This window comes from Ictidomys tridecemlineatus, chromosome 15 (assembly GCF_052094955.1).
Source record: "Ictidomys tridecemlineatus isolate mIctTri1 chromosome 15, mIctTri1.hap1, whole genome shotgun sequence".
NCBI lineage: Eukaryota > Metazoa > Chordata > Mammalia > Rodentia > Sciuridae > Ictidomys > Ictidomys tridecemlineatus.
The window spans coordinates 17,047,289-17,069,078 of record NC_135491.1 but is presented as its reverse complement, the minus strand read 5'-3'; the positions used below and the strand labels follow the sequence as shown (position 1 = coordinate 17,069,078).

At 46.8% G+C, this 21,790-nt stretch overlaps 1 protein-coding gene and 1 long non-coding RNA gene across 2 annotated transcripts; both read left to right on the top strand.

Moving 5' to 3' along the window:
- Window positions 1-1,054: 1,054 nt before the first annotated feature.
- LOC120887959 (uncharacterized) lies at window positions 1,055-8,334 on the top strand. Its single transcript, XR_013431194.1, has 4 exons — window positions 1,055-2,277; window positions 5,535-5,702; window positions 6,461-6,481; window positions 7,601-8,334. It is a non-coding gene; the product is annotated as an uncharacterized LOC120887959 (long non-coding RNA).
- Window positions 8,335-17,136: 8,802 nt separating this feature from the next.
- Sdhaf1 (succinate dehydrogenase complex assembly factor 1) lies at window positions 17,137-18,262 on the top strand. The gene has a single exon (XM_078033234.1). The coding sequence runs from the start codon at window positions 17,244-17,246 to the stop codon at window positions 17,598-17,600; it is 357 nt and encodes a 118-aa protein (XP_077889360.1). The 5' UTR covers window positions 17,137-17,243; the 3' UTR covers window positions 17,601-18,262.
- Window positions 18,263-21,790: the final 3,528 nt, after the last annotated feature.

Here is a 21,790-nt window from a genome sequence, read left to right as displayed (position 1 = left end):
GGGACTGAATCCTTGTACCTTGAGGTTGTCCCCAACCCTCTCATTATATTGTTTTACTTTGAGAGGGGTCTCACTAAATTGCCCAGGCTCACCTTGAACTTACAATCCTCCTGCCTCAGCCTCTTGAGTAGCTGGGATTATAGGTGAGTGCCACCATCTGGATTGGGCAGGGGGTTTTTTTATGTATGTAGCTGTATTTTATAATTTTTTGCATGTTATAGTTACAGACCAAGCTCTTGGCTGCCCTTCTGAAGTTGTACCTGGTAAAACAGGTTAAACCAACAGAGCGTTTACAAAAGGACATGGAGTAACCACAGTCTTGCAGGGTTTTGTTTTTGTTTTGTTTTGAGGGGCAAACTGGTTTTTTGTTTTTGTTTTTTGCTTGCAGTGCTGAGGATCCTACACCCCAGCCCTCAGGCAATACTTCTTTTTTTGGTACTTCGGATTTTGAACCCAGGGGCACTTTACCACTGAGCCCCTACATCTTAGTCCTTTTCATTTCTTATTTTGAGACAGGGTCTCACTAAGTCACTTAGCACCTAGCTAAATTGCTGAGGCTGACCTCGAACTTGCAATTCTCCTGCCTCAGGCTCCAGAGCAACTGAGATTATAAGCATGCTGCCACTGTGCCCAGCAAATAATTTTTTATTATTCTTTGTTTGTTTATGGCGCTGGGAATTGAACCCTGGGCTTTACACATACTAGGCAAGCATTCTACCAAATGAGCTATGTCCTCAGCCCTCAGGCAACACTCTTAATGGCAGTGTCAGATTCAAAGAGTGGAAGAAAAAAGGTTTTGGAGCACATACAACTGCAAAGACTAAAGGGGCATTTCTACCTTCAGGCTTAGCTAGATATCGGGAATTCATCTCTCTCTCTCTCTCTCTCTCTCTCTCTCTCTCTCTCTCTCTCTCTCTCTCTCTCTCATTTGTTTGTGCTGGATTGGAACTTTTCCAATGAGTTATATCCTCTGTCTTCTTCTTCTTCTTCTTCTGTATCTCTTCTTCTTTGTCTTGCTTTTGCTTGTCCCTTTTTTCCCCCGCCCCCCCCCTTAGTTAGCTTTATTATTTATTTGGAACAGAGTTTCCCTAAATGGCAGGGGATAGCCTCCAACTTTCTTTTTTTTTTTTTCCACTGAAGCAAAAGAAGAAAATTTATTGAAAATCGAGGAAAATAAAAAAAAATAGCCTCAAACAAGTAACAAAGCAAAGACGAAAAGGAAATAAGAGGAAAAGATATCTAAATTAAGACAAAGCTCCAAATTATTTCAAAATGATGAAATTGTATTGGATACGGAATCTAAAAGATTCAGGTGAGGGACGGGGATCTGATGTGGGTGTGGCTGTCAGCAGAGGACTGTGGGAAAATCCTAGTGGGAGAGCAGAGGTCCTTCGTTCCTGGAGATGCAGGCAGCCGCTAAGCTGGGCTGTAGACCAAGATCCCCATAAATGAGGATCCTTGGGCTGTAGACTAGGGACGGGGGCAGCATCAAGGGAAGGAAGTGCACCCAGGAACACCCATTTCACTCCTAGACTGGAGACCCAGACACTCCCAGGTGACTCAAATGTCAGGTGAGGATAACAGTTAGATGGAATAGTGGCCAGAGTGAGGACTTGTGGGACCTGTGGGATGGGGCAGGTGCAGAACCCCCATCCACTCAGAAATATCCTGGACCTAATTTGTGTGCGCCTTCAAGGTCTCCTTCCTCAGGCTCTGCAGTGGAGAGTCTCTTCAAGGCGGCTTCTAGTTCCTCATCCTCTTCCCTGAGGGGCCACGCACTCTCCTGGGCACCGCCCTGGAGGTTCCCACAGGCCTGGGCCTGAATGGAGAGCCTTCTGGATCTTGTGGGGCTGGGGTAGTGGACATCTTTCAGGATGCGCATGTACAACAGAAGCTAGACCAGGACGAGCCTGCCCAAGTTGAGTGGGCCCACAGTGAGCGCGAGGGCCGCCCAAGGTGTCTTGCAAATGGCTGATAGCCTCGTTCAGGGTTCGGATATATCTTCTGTTGCACCCTAAACCAATTCTGCATCTGTTGCTCCTCTAGGCCGAGGCTGGAGGCCAGGGCCATCAGGGTACCGTCCTTCAGGAAGTCTGCCTCCAGCTCCTGCATCTGCTGCTTGCTGAGGATCAAAATAGACCAATCCGAGGCCGATGGGTCCAGCATATTGTGAAGGCTTTCGATCTCATCCATGGCAATGGAGGCTCCGTTCAGAAGAATGGAAGCCTCCAACTTTCCATCCTCGAGTCTCAGCCTCCTGGGTAGGAGAGATTACAGGTATGCCCCAACTCTGTTCAACTCTATTCTCAAACAGATTCTCCCCCCATGGTAGCAACAAGGCATCAATAATTTAGACTATATCCTACAGCTTCAAAGCCTAACACCATTTTCCCCAGTGGCAGCTTTCTGTAGGCTTTGTTGGCCAGTTATCGTGGCCTAGAGGAGAGACAAATAATCTGAAAGCCAGACTTGAGGCTTGTTAGCACCCCTAACAAGGAGGCTGGTGATGGAATCACCTAGGTCCACATATTGAAAGTAAGGATGGAGAGGCTGGGTGTGCAGCTCAGTGGTAGAGCAGTTTCCTGGTATGTGTGAAGCCTTGGATTTGTTCTTCACAACAGGAAAAAAAAAGGTAAGAATAGGCAGTTTTCCAGGTACAGGCTGGGCATGGTAGCAACTCTGGAGGCTGAGGCAGGAGGATCACAAGTTGCGGGGCAGCCTCAGCAACTTGGCAAGACCCTGTCTCAAAATAAAAATGGCTGGGGATGTGGTTCTGAGTTCAATCTCTGGTACCACAAAAAAAAAAAAAAGAAAGGAAAGGAAAGAAGGTACAGGTTATTATTAGAAGGGTATGGAAGCCCTGCATGGGGTTGCATGCCTATAATTCCAGAGACTTGGGAGGCTGAGGAAAAAGGATCAAAGTTTGAGGCCAGATTCAACAATTTAATGAAGCTCTCAGCAACTAAGCAAGAGCCTATTTCAAAATTTAAAAGACTGGGGAATGTACAACCACAAGAATGGGATCCTAATTAGAAAAAAAATTATACTCCATGTATGTATAATATGTTAAAAACATCCGATTATCATGTATATCTAAAAAGAACAATCAAAATTTTAATTAAAAAAGACTATGGATATAGTTCCATGGTCAAGCACCCCTGGGATCCATCTGGGTTTGGAAAACAAAAATAGGCATCACTGCTAGAGGCCAGAGACAGACCCCCACCGACCTTTGGGGGTGGGCAGGGCAACTTGGTTCACATGGAGGCCAACCCCTTCAGCAGAGGCTGGGGATGAGGTAACAAGACCTCAAAGAAGACAAAGAGAGGGGAAGCCATGCTGGTCATATCCTGGGCACATTATAGTAGTTGGCGCCCTGTGTCCCTGTAGACCTCCATTCCCGCTGCCTCAATGGCCCGCACATTCCCTGAGAGCATTCTCCTGGGTCTCTGGGAGAGTCACACTTGTGTGGACCTACTTGGCCTCCAAAGCCATACTCTTCCTCTCCCTGTACCTTCCAGTGGCACCTCACCATCCACCCTTCCTCCATGCCCAGGCCAGACTCCCTCATCAAGGACTTCTCCTGTCCCCTGCAGGGAGAGAGGGTGACCTGTGATCCTTTAGCTACCCTAACGGGGGAGCTTGTGGCATCTCAGATGGAATTATTCTAGGCTCTTAATTGTGAGGTGACCAGGGATGGAGTCCAAGGAGTCAGAGGTGGGGTCATGACTTCTAGACCCTGGGAAGGGGGGTGGGGGCCTTGCCTTTTGGGTCTGAAGGAAGAGAGGTCTGGGGACCCCGAGTCATGGGTTCCTGACTTTCTCTCTCCCCTACAGCATCCTCAACCCTGGCCCTGAGTCCTGTAGCCCCGCCACTGGTCACCCCAGTATGGCCCCATGACCCTGGTTACTCTCACTTTGTCCCATGTGGATCCCATGCCCAGCCCCTTGGCCCCAGCAGCTGCAACCACTGTTCCCTACCTTCAGCTCCCTGCCTGGATACCTGCTCCTGAAGGCCACTGTGGCCTGGCACCCACGGTCCTGCTTCCTCATCAAGGTGCACTTTCTGGACAGACAGATGTACTAGGCCCTGCCACTGCCTGGAAAGACCCTGATACCAGGATGTCCTGGTGCTGTTCCAACAAGTGCTGAGGTGGTTGTAAGACCTCCACAGGTGGCTGGCACTGCTGCCCATTGACCCAGTCCTTGTCTAGTCCCATTGTCCTGGAGGAACCACTGGGCTACACTGCCACTGGAGACTTCCACTTATACACACTTAGAGGGGCCCTTGGGAGTTTCTCAGCTCCTACATCTACCAAAGGGTGATTCTCAGGGGCATAGCCCATGCCAACCTCAAGCCCATCAGCCTGATTGATCACACCCTACTTCTGCAGCCATGTAGCTGCACCAAGGCTTTGACCCTCTCAGTCTGTGACCTGACCTGACCCCATGAGCCTGAAGGGCCTCAACTACATCCAGGTGAGGCTCCTAAAGACTCCACCTTATTCCCACTATTCCAGGCAACCTATAGTTAACTTTTTATTAACTTTCCCATTGGATCTCAAAATGCCGACTCCATTTTCCTACTGACCCTGTGTATTCCCCACCAATAGCAATTGACCCCCCTCTCAAATTGTTGGTTGATCCCTCCCCATCAACTCCCCACTTGCCATTATTAAGCACCACGGAGACTCCAATTACCCTTCCATTGACTCTCCATTGAGTCCTCAGTGATCTTCCTATTAACTCCCTAACAGCATCCCCTTGACCCACGGGCACCCCACAGATCTCCCCACTGCCCCTCCCTTTCTTTGGACATTCCACTAATCCATTGAGTCATCCACTGCTCCCCAACTGATCCTTCCACTCTTAAATTGACTTGCCCATTAACCCTATCCACTGTCCTTTTGAGCCACCTTCCCCCATTGATCTGAACCCAGCAGTCTGTTGACCTTCCCAGTGATCCATTAACCAGTCCATTAATGTCCATAATTACCTTCCCATGTGAACTTCTTATGAATATCCACTATTCCATTGAATTCTCAAGCCATTTAATTATCCTAATTGAGTCTCTCTTTGACCCATTTTCTCACCCATTGAACTTTCCAAAGAGTATCCCATTAACACCTGCTGATGCCACCCGACTTACTTTCCAGCAGAGCCTTCCCACTCCATTGCCACTCAAAACCACCAAGACTGGATCCGCAGTGATATGTGAACACAGCCACCATTTCTTCATTTTCCACCTTCTTGATCTTTCTATGGCTCCCCCAATGACCCTTACTCACTTGGCTATTCTCTCATTACCCATCATTGAACTCCGAGAGATCCTCATTTATTCTGATCACTCTACCATTGAATCCTTAACTGAATCCTTCACTGACCCTCCACTGAGGCGCCTCTTGACTAGACCAGAGAATTACAAGTTATTTTTGCTAAAGGCACCGACTCTTCATGAGGGTCTGACGGTGCTCAATGGTAACTAAAAGCAGGATAAAGCCAGGCATCTCTGCTTAATTTTGTATCTTTATTCAGATTCCTGCTCAGCTCTGCATATAGGCAGGTTATTCACTTTCTGCCCGCACAAGGAGATCTCTCCAGAGGCACAAGAGACCTCTACTTGGACCTTTCAGACTCACACAAAAGAACTTGAGGGCACATCAGATTTCAGCAAAGAGGAAGAATTTTAACAGCAAGTGAAAGGTAAAGATATTCACTCTCAGAGCCGAAGGTGGGCTATCTCAAGAGTGAGAAGCATTATGGGGGTCTTGGGCTCTTTATTTTTTTTTAGTACTGAACCCAGGGGTACTCTACCACTGAGCTATATCCACTGCCCCCTTTTTATTTTTGAGATGGGCTCTTGTTAAATTGCCAAGGCTGGCCTTGAACTTACAATCCTCCTGCCTCAGCCTCCCGAGTCTCTGGGATTACAGGTATGTGCTACCTTGCCTGCCATGGGAGCTTCTTTTAAAGGAAACTTTGTGAGGGATCGACATGGTAATGTATATGAGAATGATGACAGTTCAGTGAGTTCAGTTCTTTGATCATGGATCACAAGACCTTTATGATGGCCTCATCTTCTTCCAGAATCTTCAGGTTGACATTTTCTCTTCCATAATGTTTAGAATGTGCCTATATAATAGATGTCTTAAAATACATCTCTCTTTGCTTTATCTAATCTGAAAATACCTGTGTAGGCTAACACTGCACTTAACCTTTAATCAAAATGAGGCAATTTTCACAGATGAGTGAATTTACAGTAACTGTAACATTTGTAGATTTCTCAGAAATTTGAGAGTGACATGCCTGGAGGTAAAAACAGGGCTGGAGAGTATGTCTAATCATGTGGCTTTAGATTGATGGCTACAGTCTCTTTTTCCTTCCCTTTTGTCTCATTTCTACCTCTTTATTTCTTCTATCCTAATCATGTTCATCTACATCCAATCTTGTCCCCCCTCAAGGCTGAAGACACCAAGATAAGAGTAAGTAAGTTATTTTCGTGATTTTCAGGGCATTCCTTGGCTGCAGTAGTGAACATCTGCAGTCCTAGTGACTCAGGACACCTAGGCAAGAGGGTTGAAAGTTCGAGGCCAGCTTGGGCAACTTAGCAAAACCCTGTCTAAAAAAATAAAATAAAAAATGGCTGTGGATATAGCTCAGTAGTAGAGTGCCCTTGGCAGTATCTGCAGACACACACACACACACACACACACTTGCAGGAACATTCAAGCTTTTATAGCCTCCTGTTGTATACCCCTAGAGGAGTCCCTAGAAGACTCTAGTCATTTCCCTAAACCTGCAGTCACCCTGGATTCCAGGAAGAGCACAGCCTCACAGATAGATCACCCCATGATGAATCTGCCCACGCTAAGTAATCACCTCATGGGAACTGAATTTCCCCTTCCATGATCTCAATGTTAGGTAACAGACAGATGTGGGTGGTGGGAACATGAGGTTAAGGGGATAATTCTATTAATTGGGCCCACTATGCTGACCCTCAGAGGCTTTTTTCTCCAAGAAGCAATTTACCCACAGCCCTTCCTGGCTTAAGTGGACAGGATATATTACATTCCTCAGCAAACAATCTGTTATCTGTAGGATAAATGCAGGCACCAAAAGGTTTCCTCCCTGCCAATAAGAAAAACACGAATTACCCTAAAGGAGAAATTTTTGTGATCCTTATATTGATCAGATCCCAGAACTATGGGAAATAGGATAATCCCCCAATCATAAAATCTATAAGAACAAAGTCCTATTAAAACTGGTCGGCATGGGCCAAAGTGAGCCAGAGTTGCCTTGGATCTTTAGCATGTCATTACAACAGTCAGATTTCGCCCCCGTGGGGTACAACCATGCAGAGTAGGGAGTTGGAAATCTGATGCGATCCTGCTGTCAGTCAAAAATCAAGAAATGGTCCTGCATGGGAGTCTCTGGAAACTTCCTTGGCACCCCCAGTAAAACTGGAGTTCAGGAGGGGTGCACCACCTTCTCCTCTCTGAGAACCCACTCTCTCCTTTAAGAGTGTCCCCTTTTTCTCTTGTCCTATAATTTCTAATAAACTCATGCCTATATTCTGAGTGACATGTCTGAAAACTTTACAGTGTGACTGCAAGAACTGGTAACTGAGGACGCTGTGGGTGCATCGCCTCCGCAACACCAGGACGGACAGAAAGTCATCCTGAGCTGAAAATGATCTGACTGAGATGAGGCAGAACATCACGGTGGAAGACATCAGTGGTGGAGGAAAGCCACAAAGATCATGGCGGTCAGGAAAGAGAAAGAGGAGGAGGGAAAAAAAGAAGAAGAAAAGGAGGAGGAGAAGGAAGAGGAGGACGAAGAGAAAAGAGAGAAAGGGGCTGGGAGACAAGAAATGCCCTTCCAGGGCAAGCCCCCAGGGACCTATTTCCTTCAACCAGCCCCACCACCTACAATTTCCACCACCTTTTAGTAGTTCATTAGGCTATAAGTGGATTAATCCACTGATGAGAGCAGAGCCCTTATGATTCAATCATTTCCTAAAAGACCCACCTCTGAATAATGCTGCATTGGAGACCAAGGCTTTAACACACATGAAACTTTAGGAGATATTCTAAATCTAAACCATAAGAATCACTCCGGTGATAAGGGCTTCTCCAGCCACTTTACAGAACCAAACTGAGATAATGGTCAACCAAACCACAGATTAACCAAGACTGTTCAATTATGCATGTCTCTGTACCAATTATTCCTCTATTTATTTATTTATTTATTTCACATCAATGCTGCAAAGACAGGACTGAGACTCTTGATCTGTTTCCCTGTACAGCCCTGTTGATTAAAATTTCTTTCCGGCCTTTTTATTCTTTCCTTTGTACTAGAGATTGAACCACCCAGGGGCACTTCATCATTGGGCTACCCTTTTTTTACTTTATTTGGAGACAGGGTCTCTGGTAAGTTGTCCAGACTGGCCAAGAACTTGAGATCTGCTGGGTGCAATGGTGCACGCCTGTAATCCCAGAATCTTGGGAGGCTGAGGCAGGAGGATCGCGAGTTCAAAGCCAGCCTCAGCAAAAAGTAAAGTGCTAAGCCACTCAGTGAGACCCTGTCTCTAAATAAAATACAAAATAGGGATGGGGATGTGGCTCCATGGTAGAGTGCCCCTGAGTGCAATCCCCAGTACCCCCCAACACACACACACAAAAAAAGAACTTGAGATCCTCCTGCTTCAGCCTCCCCAGTTGCTGGGATTACAGTCTTGCCAGCCACAACTGGCTTCCTTTCCCGCTTTTCACTGTTACTTTCTCCGTTTGAGTTTTTGGATAAGTGGCAAGACCTAATTTGTTGGGACCCTCAGAGTCCTGCTTCTGGCCTAGGACTTGGGTAACATGACCTTCCACGGAATCCTCTTATGACACTTAATGACTACCCCTATTAACCAACCTCTATGTTCTCCTTGATCCCTCTCTGGCTCTTTCTGCTGACCCACCACTACTCTGTAACCGTCTCCTCCTGCTGTCTCCCCTCTGCGCATCCTTCCTGTAGGTGGTCAGAATTCAGGAATTGCTGTCTTTCTCTCATGGCAGCTGCCTCTGCACTACCTTCAGAGCCACCAGCTCTGTGTGGAAACAGACCTCTCCTGACCAGGACTGGAGCAGCCTGGTGCCTGTGATGAGCTGCCAGGGCTCTGTGGACCCTACCTATATGATCTCTGCAGCCCCAGTGGCTCCAGCAGGCCCTTGCGTTTGCTGGACTGCAGCCTGGTCTGGGAAGGCCTCTTGTGGACCCTGCTTCAGCTCAGGTGCCCACCTGCCAGGGAAGTGCACTGCGGGCTGCTGGCACTTCCCAAGCTATGCAGTGCTGGACTCCCGCTAGACAATGTGTATGGCAAAAAGGAACCATCTACCCTGTTTTGCCAAGCCCTGAGCCTACACCTGTGGCTGAGAAGGACCCCTGACTTCTGTCTAGAATGCCCAGGCAGTTGGAGAGAGATCGGAAGAGTCGCTAAGCCACCAGGTGCTGATGCAGCAAACCCAAGGGAAGCAGTTCCCTCTGGGTTGGAGGAAACTGACCAGGCAGAGTGGGCCACGGAAAGGAGCAGCCCTACCTGGTGAGGCTGCGGCTTCATTAACTAAGTCTTTCTGTCTTTTGCGCCTCATTTCGTCACTCTGTGTCTACCCACCAGCCCCAGCCCACTCACCATCATGCCTCTGTCTGTCTGTCTCTGTCCCTTTCTGATTCTCCTCCCCCAGGCCCTTCTCTCAGTTCCCCCTCTCTTCCCAGAGTACCTCTGTGTTGCTCACCCCCGCATCCTCCGTCTCTGCTTCCCCCATCTGCCCATCAGCTTCTCGTGGGCGTACTTCCTTCTCTGTCCCCCACGGTGTCTCTCCATCTCTGTCTGGGCCAAGTTTCTGACCCTCCCCCTCAGCATGGCTGTGCTATAAGGGCTGCTCCTGGGACCTGGGCTTCTTGCTGAGCTGCGATGTCTGTGTGTGCGTGGCTGCCTGCCCGAGCTAAGGTACTGACCGCTGAGTACCATCTGGTACCTGGGCCTGGCTCCGTATGCTGCTGCTGCTGCGGCGCTGGGGTGGAGATGGAGCACGCTGACTGTGTGAATGCAGCCTCAGTGAAGGACAGAGTTGCTGCCAGCCGAGGGCCCCACGCTCACACTGCACCTGCCGGCACCTGTACTCCCATCCTTGGATCCTGTGCGCTACCTCGACTTGGGATGTTCAGGGACCCTGGCCTTTCAGGTTGATGTGGCCCACTGTGAGGCCAAACCAATCTGCACTTCAACTTCTTTGGACATCCAGCGACAGTTGGACTGCTCAGTGGTCAGTGTCATCATAGTAAGCACCCACTGGGCTACCCCCAGGCCCTGCCCCTCCCCTTCTGGAAACATCTCGGTTTCACCGTAAGTAAAATGGACGTGTGTGCCCCCTCAGGATTTTAAATGATGCAAGTATACAATCAGGTGGAAACTCCCTGGATATAATTAAGTGCTAAACAGTAGCTGTTGATACTATATTATGTCCACCATGTAGGATTGCAGAAAATCTGTCATTTGGGATTTTTTTCAGTAAATACTATTAGTGATAAGCACTTTTCTGGCATCATCTCACTTAATTCTCACAACTGTATCAGTCAACTAACACTGTAGAATAAACAACTGTAGAATCTTTTTTTTTTTTTTTTCTGGTCCAGGGGATTGAACCCAGGGGCACTCTACTACTGGGTACATCTGCAGCCCTTTTTATTTATTATTTTGAGACAGGGTCTCCCTAAGTTGCTCAGGCTGGTCTCAAACTTGTGATCCTCCTGCCTCAGCCTCCTGAGTAGCTGGGATTACAACCTCTGAATCTTAGTGACTTACTCCAACCAGTTTTCTCACTCATATGTTTATGAGTTGATTGGCATTTAGCTGATCTTGGCCAGGGTCACAAAGCACTTACCACATATCCAGCTCTGTTCTAAGCCCTTTTAGTTATCTCATTTATTCTCCCAACAACCCGATGAAGTATATATTGTTTTCTTTCCATTTTACACACAAGTAAAGTTCAGAAAGGCTCTCTCTCCCCCAGTTCTCACAGCTCATTTGTGGCATGATGAGGACGGACATCCAGGTTGCAGAAGCGCTAGAAATAAGCTGCAGCTCCTCAGCCACAGTCCAAAATTCTTTCCTTCTCTGTAGGTGAATGGTGAGGGCTCCCAGGCTGTGGCTGCGTTTCATCAATATGTGGGGCAGCCAGATGCACCTGTCAGTACCTTCCACCTTCTGAGGCCAGCTAACAGGGCTTTATGAGAACTTTGGTGGCAATTTGGTCCATTTGACTTGCCTTTGGACACCAGGTCCAAAGTACTGGTCATTACTCCTATCTACTTCTCCAACCAGTCCACAGTGTTAGCATCAGCTGCACCATGAACTTTGTTCAGATCTTCATAGCTCCCAAACTGTGTGGACTTTTGAAGGTATCAGATGGCTCCTTTGACCATTACCTGGACCACATCAACCCCAAGCCCTTCCTTATTATATACCTACAAGAGAAGAGGTACCTTTGCCTCTGTGATGCCCTCACAGCCTGGCAGGAAGCTGGAATCCCCTGTGAATTCCTGGACAAGCCCTAAATCTTATGAGTTCTATGGTTGGGTCTGGGGTGTATCCAGAGCAGGTTATGGGTTTCCAGGAAGCACATCCTCCCCTGATAGGGGTCACTAGGTCATAACCTAGTATTATGATTTAGATATGAGGTATCCTCCAAAAGCTCATGTGTGAGACAATACAAGAAAGTTTAGAAGTGGAATAATTTGGTTATGAGAGCTTTAACCTAATCAGTGCACTGATCCACTTACAGTAGTAGTAACTCTAGGCAGATAGGGTGTGACTGGAGGTGGATCTTTGGGGACATGCCTTTGGGATTTATGTTTTGCCCCTGATGAATGAGAGCACTTTCTGCTTCCTGGTGCTACTTCCTGAAATGCTTTCCTCCTCCACACTTTTCTGCCATGATGTTCTGCCTCACCTCAGGCCTGGAGCAACAGAGTCAGCTGTATATGGACCAAGACCTCTGAAATTGTGAGCCACAAAAAAAATTTATCCTCCTCTAAAATTGTTCTTGTCAGGTTTTTTTTGGTCACAGAAGCAAAAATAAAAACTTACTAAAATAAAAATTGGTACTGAGAGTGAGACCATTGCTGTGACTAACCTGACCAGGTGGTCCAGAAGCTTTTGGAGCTTTTTGGAATTTGTGGGAGGAATTTTGAAACATTTAGAGATGCAAGCTGGAAAAACATTAGAATGTTGTAAGCAGAGCTTAATGGGAGATTCTGGTGGGAGTTGAAAAGACTAGAATGCTGATAAGACTGTGGACAGTAAAGAACAAGCTCATGAGGTTTCAGAGAAGGAGGACTCTATTGGAAAATGAACTAGAGGCCATTCATTTCGTGTTATGGATAAGAAGTTCTTACATTTTGCCCATTTCCGAAGACTTTGTGTGTGACTAAATTAAAGGTGACGTACAAATTAATCTGGCAGAAGAAATTTCAGGGCAGCGCAGCATTCAGACAGTGTGGCATGGATATTGATGGCAGCTTTTAGTCACATTTCCTATGATAATCAGAAGCAGAAAACAGAGCGAAAAGATTTGAAAACCTTGGAGTTCAGCCACAAAAGTTTGATGAAAACTGGGACAAAGGAAGTTGAGGCTGTTAAAATTTTTACAGTTTTCTAACTCACTAAAATGAGACTACATGCTTTACCCAGAGACAGTTTAGAAAGATGATTTGAGGGCATCTCAGGAATTGGCAAGACCACACACATCTTGCTATAAAATGGCTATAAAAATAAAGGCTATAAAAGTAAAAATTCCCTTGAGAATAGACCAGTGGGAACCCTGCTTGCACAGAGGGGTCTAGAAAGTTTTTTCACCATGCTCAGTCACCCAGGCACTCAGTACTGGGGATTAAACCAGGGGCACTCTACCACTCGGTTACATCTCCTGCACATTTCATTTTTTATTTTTAGACCATCTCATTAGGTTTCTGAGAATCTCACTAAGTTGCCCAGGTTGGCCTTGAACTTGTAATCCTCCTGTCTCAGTCTCCCAAATTGCTGGGATTACAGGTATATGCCACCGAGCTTGGCAGGGGTGCAATTTAAACAAAGAAGCTGAGGAAGTCAAGGAAATAATTTTGTTGCTATGTTATAATTGTGCCTTTAGAACAAACTGTAGTGAGAAAATAAGCCACATGGACTTGTAGTGCAGCCCCGTCCAATAGACACAAATGCAATTTTAAATTTTTTAGTAATCACTAAAACAGTAAGAATAGGTGAAATTAATTTTAATAAGTGATGTTCTATTTTACCTGCTATGTCCAAAATGTTATCATTTCAATACACTGTCAATATAAAAACAAGGAGATGTTTTACAATCCTCTTTTCTTAATAAGTTTTGAAATTTGGTATGTATGGCCAGGTGGCTGCTTCCACTATAGATGTTACGCCCCTGTGAGAGGGATCCTCTTCTAATGCTGGGGCGGAGTTTTTCACATCTCATCCCAAGATGTTCCCTGAACCACAGTATTTTTTTTTTCAGTCATAAATGAAAGAAAATGAAGCTAACTGTTAAAATGGAATTTATCTACTTTTACTTATCTGTGAAGCCTTTAGGCATGACTGGATTCAGGAACTCAAATGATGTATTTAGGACTTATTCATCCCTGTTTTTCCTTTTTCTGAGTTAGCTTCTATATTCGGTAAGCTCTTGGTCCAAATGCTACAAAAAGGCTCAAAATTTACATGGCTTAAACTTGATGGGAGTCTATTTCTGTCTCATTAACAGTCCAAGTATAGCCAGTTTGGTTATTCCAAAACAGACTCCTATCAGGTGGCTCTGCCCTCATTGGCTCCGCCCCCCCCCCCCATGTCTATATTCAGGCAAATTGGCAGAGAAAAGGGCAGGACAAGGAGGTCATGAAGTCAGGCCACCTTCCTTTAAGGGTACAATTAGAAGTGACACACATCTCTTCCATGTACTTCCCATAGGCCAACACTTCCAGGAAAGACACCATCTGGCTGCAAAGAAGGCTGGAAAATGTATTTTTAGCTGGGTGGCCACGTGTGTAGCTAAAAATTCTAATTCTAAAAATCCAGGCATGGTGGCTCACATGCTTGTAATCCCAGCTACTCAGGAGGCTGAGGCAAGCAGGCTAGAGATGTAACTGAGCGGTGGAGCAGCCCTGGGTTCAACCGTCAATGCTGAAAAAAAAAAATCTAGGAAAGAAATGGAGGATGGATATTTGAAGCCAGCTATAAATTCACTTTCAAACCACCTGTTTGTCTGTGGAGCAAAGATGGCCTCCAACTGGTCCAGGCTTACCTAATATAGGTTAGCAATCCCAATAGGGAGGCAGCACTTATTTATCAACAATTTTAGCAGATATCCCAGGGCTGATAGTTATTGACAATCATGTCCCAGTGCCCCTTTGCTCATTCCTGTATTGATCAAAGGAACCGGGGGATGGAGTGCTCTGTTTATCTTTGTTTGGCCAGGTCTGGGTATATCGAATGGAGCTAGATCCCCAAAGGCACACTGAGAGACCATTATCAGAAAACCACAGATAGACACTGGGCTGGGGGGGGGACGACAGTATGTCGCTGAGATTTTGCAGCCCCTTGAGTCCATTGGAAAGCAAAGAAAGACCCTAAGCCTGGTTGACATAGTTGTCTAGGAAATGAAAGATCACTTGATAGAAAAATATGAATTTTTCTGAGCCACTAGGGATTAAATCCAGGACTCTCTACACTGACCTACACCCCTAGCCCTTTTTATTTCTTTTTAAATATTGAGTGAGGGTCTTGCTAAATTGCTAAAGCTGGCCTTTAACTTATAAGCCTTCTGACTCAAAGTCTCCTAAGTAGCTGGAATTACAGGCCTGCACCCAGCTAAAAGCATGGATGTTTAAACCCCTGTGTGAGCCTGGGAATGAAGAGATGGCCACAGAAAGAAAAACAATACAGAAAAGCAGATACATCTGCCATTGTGTCCATTCCATTGCCAGAGTTGACAATACTCACTACATATCAGAATCTTGAGAGTTCTTAGAGCTTTTCAAACACCAATGAAAGGCACAGTGACAAAGGGCCTTGAAATAATTACTACTTCAAAATAAAAATATTACATAAAATAATATAAATTAGGTAGCAATGTAAAGATACCAATTGCATACATTATACTGCACATTTTATTATATGAATATACTGTGTCACATATTCCTATAAGGTAAATGATAAAACATTAAAGTCATGTGGCATTGTACCTGTCACAGAGGGCTCAGTAAACAGATTATGAAGACATTGGTGAGAGAGATGCAATTGGTCCCCAAGGCTTTATTTTCTCCCTCTAAATCTCTCTTTTAGGAAAGTGCTTAAAAGAAAAATATCAAATATAGCTGGAGAAATGAGACTGGAACCAAAGGGTCATTCTAAGTCCCCTTTTGGGTAAAAAAGTGGTAAGTCGTCTCCTTGGCTTCAACCATGCCTAACGGCATGCTTACTCAACAGGAACCATGACAGAAGATCTGCAAAATCAATCCAAACCAGAAAAATCTAAATGCAGTGGTGTGGCGAGCACAAAACTGGCTGGGTACAGAGCACAAAAAGATAATCTGCTCATGATTCTCCTTTTCCCGCCTTGACCTGACCCCTGCTATCGGTTCTTTCACTCATAAGAGGAGCCCCTCTTTTTAAAAATATTTTTTAATTGTAGATGGACACAATATCTTTATTTATTTATTTTTATGTGGTGCTGAGGATCAAACCCAGTGCCTCACACATGTGAGGTAAGCGCTGTGCCACTGAGTGACAGCCCCAGTCCAAGAGGAGCCCCTCTTGACCCACACTGTCTTTAGAGCAAGTGTCTTTAGAGCATGAGTTTTCCCCTCTCTGTTCTTTGTACACACAGAATAAAGTTTCTGTTTTACCCAACTCAAAAAAAAAAAAGGAAAAAAAGAAAATATTTTAAGTATCACAAATAGAATAGTATTATGAAACCCTACAAACCCATCAGCTCCAAATATCCTACCATTCTTGATTTAGACCTTATTCCTCTTTGTTGATACAGAAACACCCGGCAGGATTCACTGTGGTTTCTGATCCCCTCTAGACTCCCGGACTCCATTTCGTCTTCTGACCCTGACCCACCTATCCTTTCTGCAGAACCAGTGCCCAGCGGGGCTGCCCACTCGTGTGCAGAGACTTGGTTGCATGCCGGCAGAGGCTCAGGGGTTATCCAGTGGTTCCCTTTGCTGCTGGTACTAAGGGGACCCGAGGGGGCGTTTCCTTGCCGGCCTCTCAGCAGCCTGCTAGGACTACAAGGAAATTGCAGCAGCAGACCAGGAGGTTCAAACAGTGTCAACCCATCCAAGCTGTTTAGCATACGGGACTTCGAGCTTTAACTGCGGGTAAGGACTTTCCCGCTGCTGCCCCAGGACCCGACTCTCACCCGCAGAGGGCGCGACCAGTCCAACTCGTTGAGCTTGGCGCTCTCTCCCTCTCTCTGCTTGTCTTCCAAAACACAGAATCTTGTCCCGGACCCAGCATTTTATTCCTTAATCCCTTCCCTCTGGGAGTCTCCAGGGCTGGGACCCCTAACGCAGACCTGGCCTGAGGAAGCGAACGCACGCAGCTTTTAATAACTAATGACAACGTGCTTGGAGCCAGGTGGATCGCGCCTGTAGTCCCAGCTGCTCCGGAGGATCACTTGATCCCAGAAATTCTAGGCCAACCTGGGTAACACAGCGAAACCCGTCTCCTTAAAAGACAAAGCAAAATAAAATGTTTGTGCCTGTCTTTTCTCTCCCAGTGCTCCACGCCCTTGGGGACAGAAGGGTCCACATCCCTAGCTCCCTCTCCTCCCAAGACCAAGGGGTTAGGTCAGAACCTCCGGTACTTTCTGACCCAAAGCCTAAAAGTCCGAGCGCCTAGCCCTCTTCCCCCCGGGTGCCTGGATCGAGAGAACCGCGGTCCACTCAAGGACACTAATTCCCCGTTGGGTGGGCCAGGGCTACAAAGACTCCGCCCCTTCCCCGGGGCGTCGTGACGTAACTGCCATGACAGCCAATCGGGAGTGGAGGCTCCGGATAGCTGGAGGCGGGAGGCGGAGCTTTTGAAGGGCGCGCGGCGGAAGTGACTGTTTCCTTGCCCTTTGGCTTGTGCAGCTGTTTGGCTGCTGTCCCCCCGGCCTTTGCTGCTGCTGCCTCCCTGCTGCTATCATGAGCCGGCCCAGCCGGCTGCAGAGGCAAGTTCTGAGCCTCTACCGAGAGCTTCTGCGCGCTGGGCGCGGGAAGCCGGGTGCCGAGGCGCGGGTGCGGGCAGAGTTCCGGCAGAACGCCAGCCTACCGCGCACCGACGTGCTGCGCATCGAGTACCTGTACCGCCGCGGACGGCGCCAGCTGCAGCTGCTGCGCTCCGACCATGCCAAGGCCTTGGGTGCTTTTGTGCGCCCGCGGGGCCCGACAGAGGAGCCCGGCGGCGCGGCGGCCCTGGGGACCTCGCCTGACGATGATGATGGTCCAAAGAGCCCTCTCGACGACACCGGAGCACCGGAGATCCGACCCGATGGACGATGACAGGCAGAGAGCTCTCTCAGTGGTGCAGAGGGGCCCGCCTGGCTCCTTGAAGGGGCTCGAGAACCCATCTGATGGAAGATGAGAGGTCTTGAGAAACTAGCTCCAGATTTGGGTAACAGCTCTCCTGGCGACGTGGGCGTAGAGAGCCCTGTGGTGGACGGTGAGAGATGTCCGACCTTGCCCGATACATGGTGACAGGTCAGTCCCCCCATCCCCTTGGGGTGGCCTGGGAGGCTGAACAGTGCTGTGCGGAGATCTACTTACCCAGAGTCATGGGGAGCCCAGACGCCCCCTCCCTCTGTCATGGACAAAGAGCCTGAGACCCTTCTCTTCCTTCACCTCTGAGAACACATCTACCCCTGGCTCTCAACGGGACTGCCCTTTCCTGTATTTAACTCTGAGAAAAGCAGACTTTTTGCTGAGAAGCACTTTGGAAAGATACCCTGCTGAACCGTGAGAAGACTAGAATTCCCTTTGAAAAGCTTACTGGCCCCACCCCCATACACTGTGTCAAACTGGAACCACAAGGAAGGGGTGGGGTCTCACCCCCAGCTGATCAGCTTAAGAATCCCTATTTGATTGTTAAAGGGGCAACTCTAACTCTTGTGCCCCTTCTCTCTCAGGACTGTTGCACAAAAGGAATAAAATTGGGGATGTGCTTAGTTCCCTGTTCTTAAGGATTTTATGGGGAATTTTTGAAGACACATCCACACCTGGATTTGGCTCTCTCAGAGAGAATGGGTGTAGGGAGCTGTCTCTTCTCTTCTGAAGCCCTCTAGCCTGGCAAATTGGTTGAAGTGGCATTGTTCTCTCTCTTGGGTAAATCTAAGGAGGAGACCCATCCTATCTTCATTTCAAAAAGACTCCAGTTGACTCCTTTTAAATCAAGTAATAAATCAGGAGAGGAAAAGGTGGAGCTGAGGCAGTAGTGGGGATCTCATATTCTTTTCAGTGTTTCACAAAATCTAGAAACTTACACATCTTCAAACCTGACTGAGGAGTCCAACCTCAGCTAGAAGCTGGGATTTTTGTTAGCAAGGCCCTGGGACAGGGGGCAGGGAGATGGACCCACAAAACACAGGCATACCCCTTCTCCTGTTCCCATACGAACCTTCCCTGAACATTATTTTGCAACCCTGAGCTGTATTTGCATCCAAGTCAGTTAAGAAAGTAGAAGAGGGATGAATTCTTGCAGATGCAGTTGAGGAAAGGAGGACCTTAGAGAGGAACCCAGACCTTGACTGAAGAGAGGCCAGACAGAAAAGACAGTCACTGCCCTAATCCCAATGGAGAAGCCAGGTACCCAAACATTTATAAAGTTGGCTTGAAATTTGAAGAATTAGGAGTTTTTCAGAGAGTAGTTATAGACTTCTAAGAGGAAGATCACTGAGGATAAAGGCCTGATAGGGGCAAGGGGGAAAAACACAGGGTGCTAGTGAGGACCTAGAGAGCCCCAGACAACAAAGCTGTGGCACTGCTCTGTGTCATCTCCTCTCCTTCTGTCTCTGAATAGTCTTCATCATGGGACCTTAGTCATCTATTCATCTCTCAGCCTCAGTTTTTTCCATCAAGGTAACTCTGTCCAGGCTCCATATCAGAATTAAAATGAAGACTTGTAACTAATGGGGTGCCAGGTCAGTGGCGCATATCTATAATATGCGCCACTGACTTGGAGGCTGTTCAGGAGGCTGAGACAGGAAGATCACAAGTTGAAAGCCAGCCTCAGCAACAGCGAGGCATTAAACAACTCAGTGAGACTGTCTCTAAACAAAATACAAAATAGGGCTGGGGATGTGACTCAGTGGTCAAGTGCCCCTGGGTTTAATCCCTGGCACCCCCCACACACACAAAAAGAAAGTAACTAACAGGGTCCTACCCATCCAGCCCCTGTTATGTCTTCCAGCCTTACCTCCCACCTGGCTACATGATCTTGAGCCCTAATAAGCTACAGGATGGAGCCACCAGCAGGCTTCCCACTGAGCTGAGCAACCTGGGTCAGCAGAGGAGGAGACATTCACCTGGGTGTTGTGGAGGAATGGAGTTTGAAAGTAGGAAGGATGTGGAGGGAATGTCTCCTTTGACAGAGGAGGTGTGCAGGTAAGGGGAGGTTAAGAGCAGGACTATAGAACTCGAATGCCAGTTGATCGTAGCTCTAGCACTTACTGATTACATGGTCATGGGCAAGTGGTTTAACAACCTCTTTGCACCTTTGTGCCCTTATTATGAAATGAGCATAGTAATAGGCCCCATCACATGACTGTTATGAACCAGTGAGCAGCCAGCGATGGTACTTCCTCTGCCTGCCACTGAACTCTCCAGCTTGAGTTCAATTGCAGCTGCAGAAGCAGGTTCCCAGCAGGCTGCCAGCTTCCTGCCCATAGCCTGCCTCTCTGCTTCTTTGCTGGAGGGTTTCTGGGAGTCAAAGAAGGTGCTTTGGTGCCCCTGGGGGCAACCCTTGGCCTGTGGGGAACAGCAGTCACTGGATGAGTGCCCAGACCTGCCTCTTGTCCATCGAGCCGATCATAATACATGTTCAAGCTTCCTCAGAGGTCCTTATGGGATTGAGCCCCTGTTGCCCACAGTGATCACCACCCCATGAATACCATTCTTGGCCTTCCCCAGCCCTGCCTCACTCTCCCCACTGATGCTTCCTGGATCACCTCCCAAACAAAATTCCTCATCCAAGTCTGGGGCTCAGCATATGCTTCTGTGTAAAGGAGGGGATTCTGCTGATGCTCTGGGACTATCTACTGCTCTATTCTTTCACTCTGCCAAGGCCCACTGTTAACATTTTTCAACCCCTTGCCCTGGTCTATTAAAAAAGAATCTCCTAGTCCAAGAAAATTGCTATAAAGCAATTGCTATAAAGTTGGAGTAATTTAGAATATGGATTGTGGGTTAATAATAGATTTGAATTGAGTTGTAAAATTTCCTGATTTTTCCCCCAGTACTATGGGTTAAACACAGGGGTACTATGCCACTAAGCTACATTGCCAGCCCTTTTTATTTTGAGATGAGGTCTCACAAATTTGCCCTGGCTGGCCTCGAAACACATGGTTCTCCTGTCTCAGCCTCCTGGGAAGTGTGCATTACCACATCTGTAGAATTCCTGATTTAGACAACTATATTCTAATTGCAGAAGAGAGTGCCTTTTGTTTTGTTTGTTTTGTTTGCAGTGGAGAAATTACTATGGAATCAAACCCAGAGCCTCACATTTGGGAGTTTTCTGTCATTGAGCTACATACCCAGCCCGCCCTTGTTCTTAAGACACACACATTAAAGTATTTCTTTTTTTTTAAATTTTTTTTAATATTTATTTTTTAGTTTTTGGCGGACACAACATCTTTGTATGTGGTGCTAAGGATCGAACCCGGGCCGCATGCATGCCAGGCAAGCACGCTACCGCTTGAGCCACACCCCCAGCCCCTAAAGTATTTATTTCTAAAGTATTTAGAAGTAAAGAGTCATCATGTCTGCAGCGTACTCTCAGAAATTTCCAAAACATGCAAGTACACAAGCGTGCGCACGTGTGAGTTTGTACATACACATATATAATAGCAAGAATATGATGGTGGGGCCGAAGTGTAGCTCAGTGGTAGAGGGCTTGCCTAACACATGTGAGGCACTGGGTTCGATCCTCAGCACCACATGGAAATAAATAAAGGTATTTTGTCCATCTACAACTAAAAAACATTAAAAAAAGAAAGAAAGAAGGACTGGGGTGTTTCTCAGTGGTAGAGCACCCCTGGTTTTGTTCAAGTTTCAAAAATGAAAAATCAAGAAAAGTCAGTGGTGACTAGAGGAAGAAGGGCTGAGGAAGGAGGATTGCAAGTTCAAGGACAGCCTCAGCAATTTAGCAAAGTCCTCAGCAATTTAGGGAGAGCTTGTCTTTTAAAATAAAATTTTAAAAGGACTGGAAGTACAACTCAGTGGTATAATGCCCCTGAATTCAATCCCTAGTACCAAAAAAAAAAAAAATTAATGGTTATACCAATTGAGAATTCCCTTACTTGAAATGCTAAAGACCAATGCATTTGATTTAGATTTTGGAATATTTGTGTCTACATAGTGAATCATCTTGGGGGTGGGACCCAAGTCTAAACATATAATTAATTTGTGATTCACCTTATACACATAACCTAAAAGTACTTTTATATATATATTGATATTTTTAATTAGTTTGAGCCAGG

What these genes read in the sequence shown, in the direction of transcription:
- Sdhaf1 (XM_078033234.1), top strand. Translation starts at nt 17,244, where the DNA reads ATGAGCCGGCCCAGCCGGCTGCAGAGGCAAGTTCTGAGCCTCTACCGA.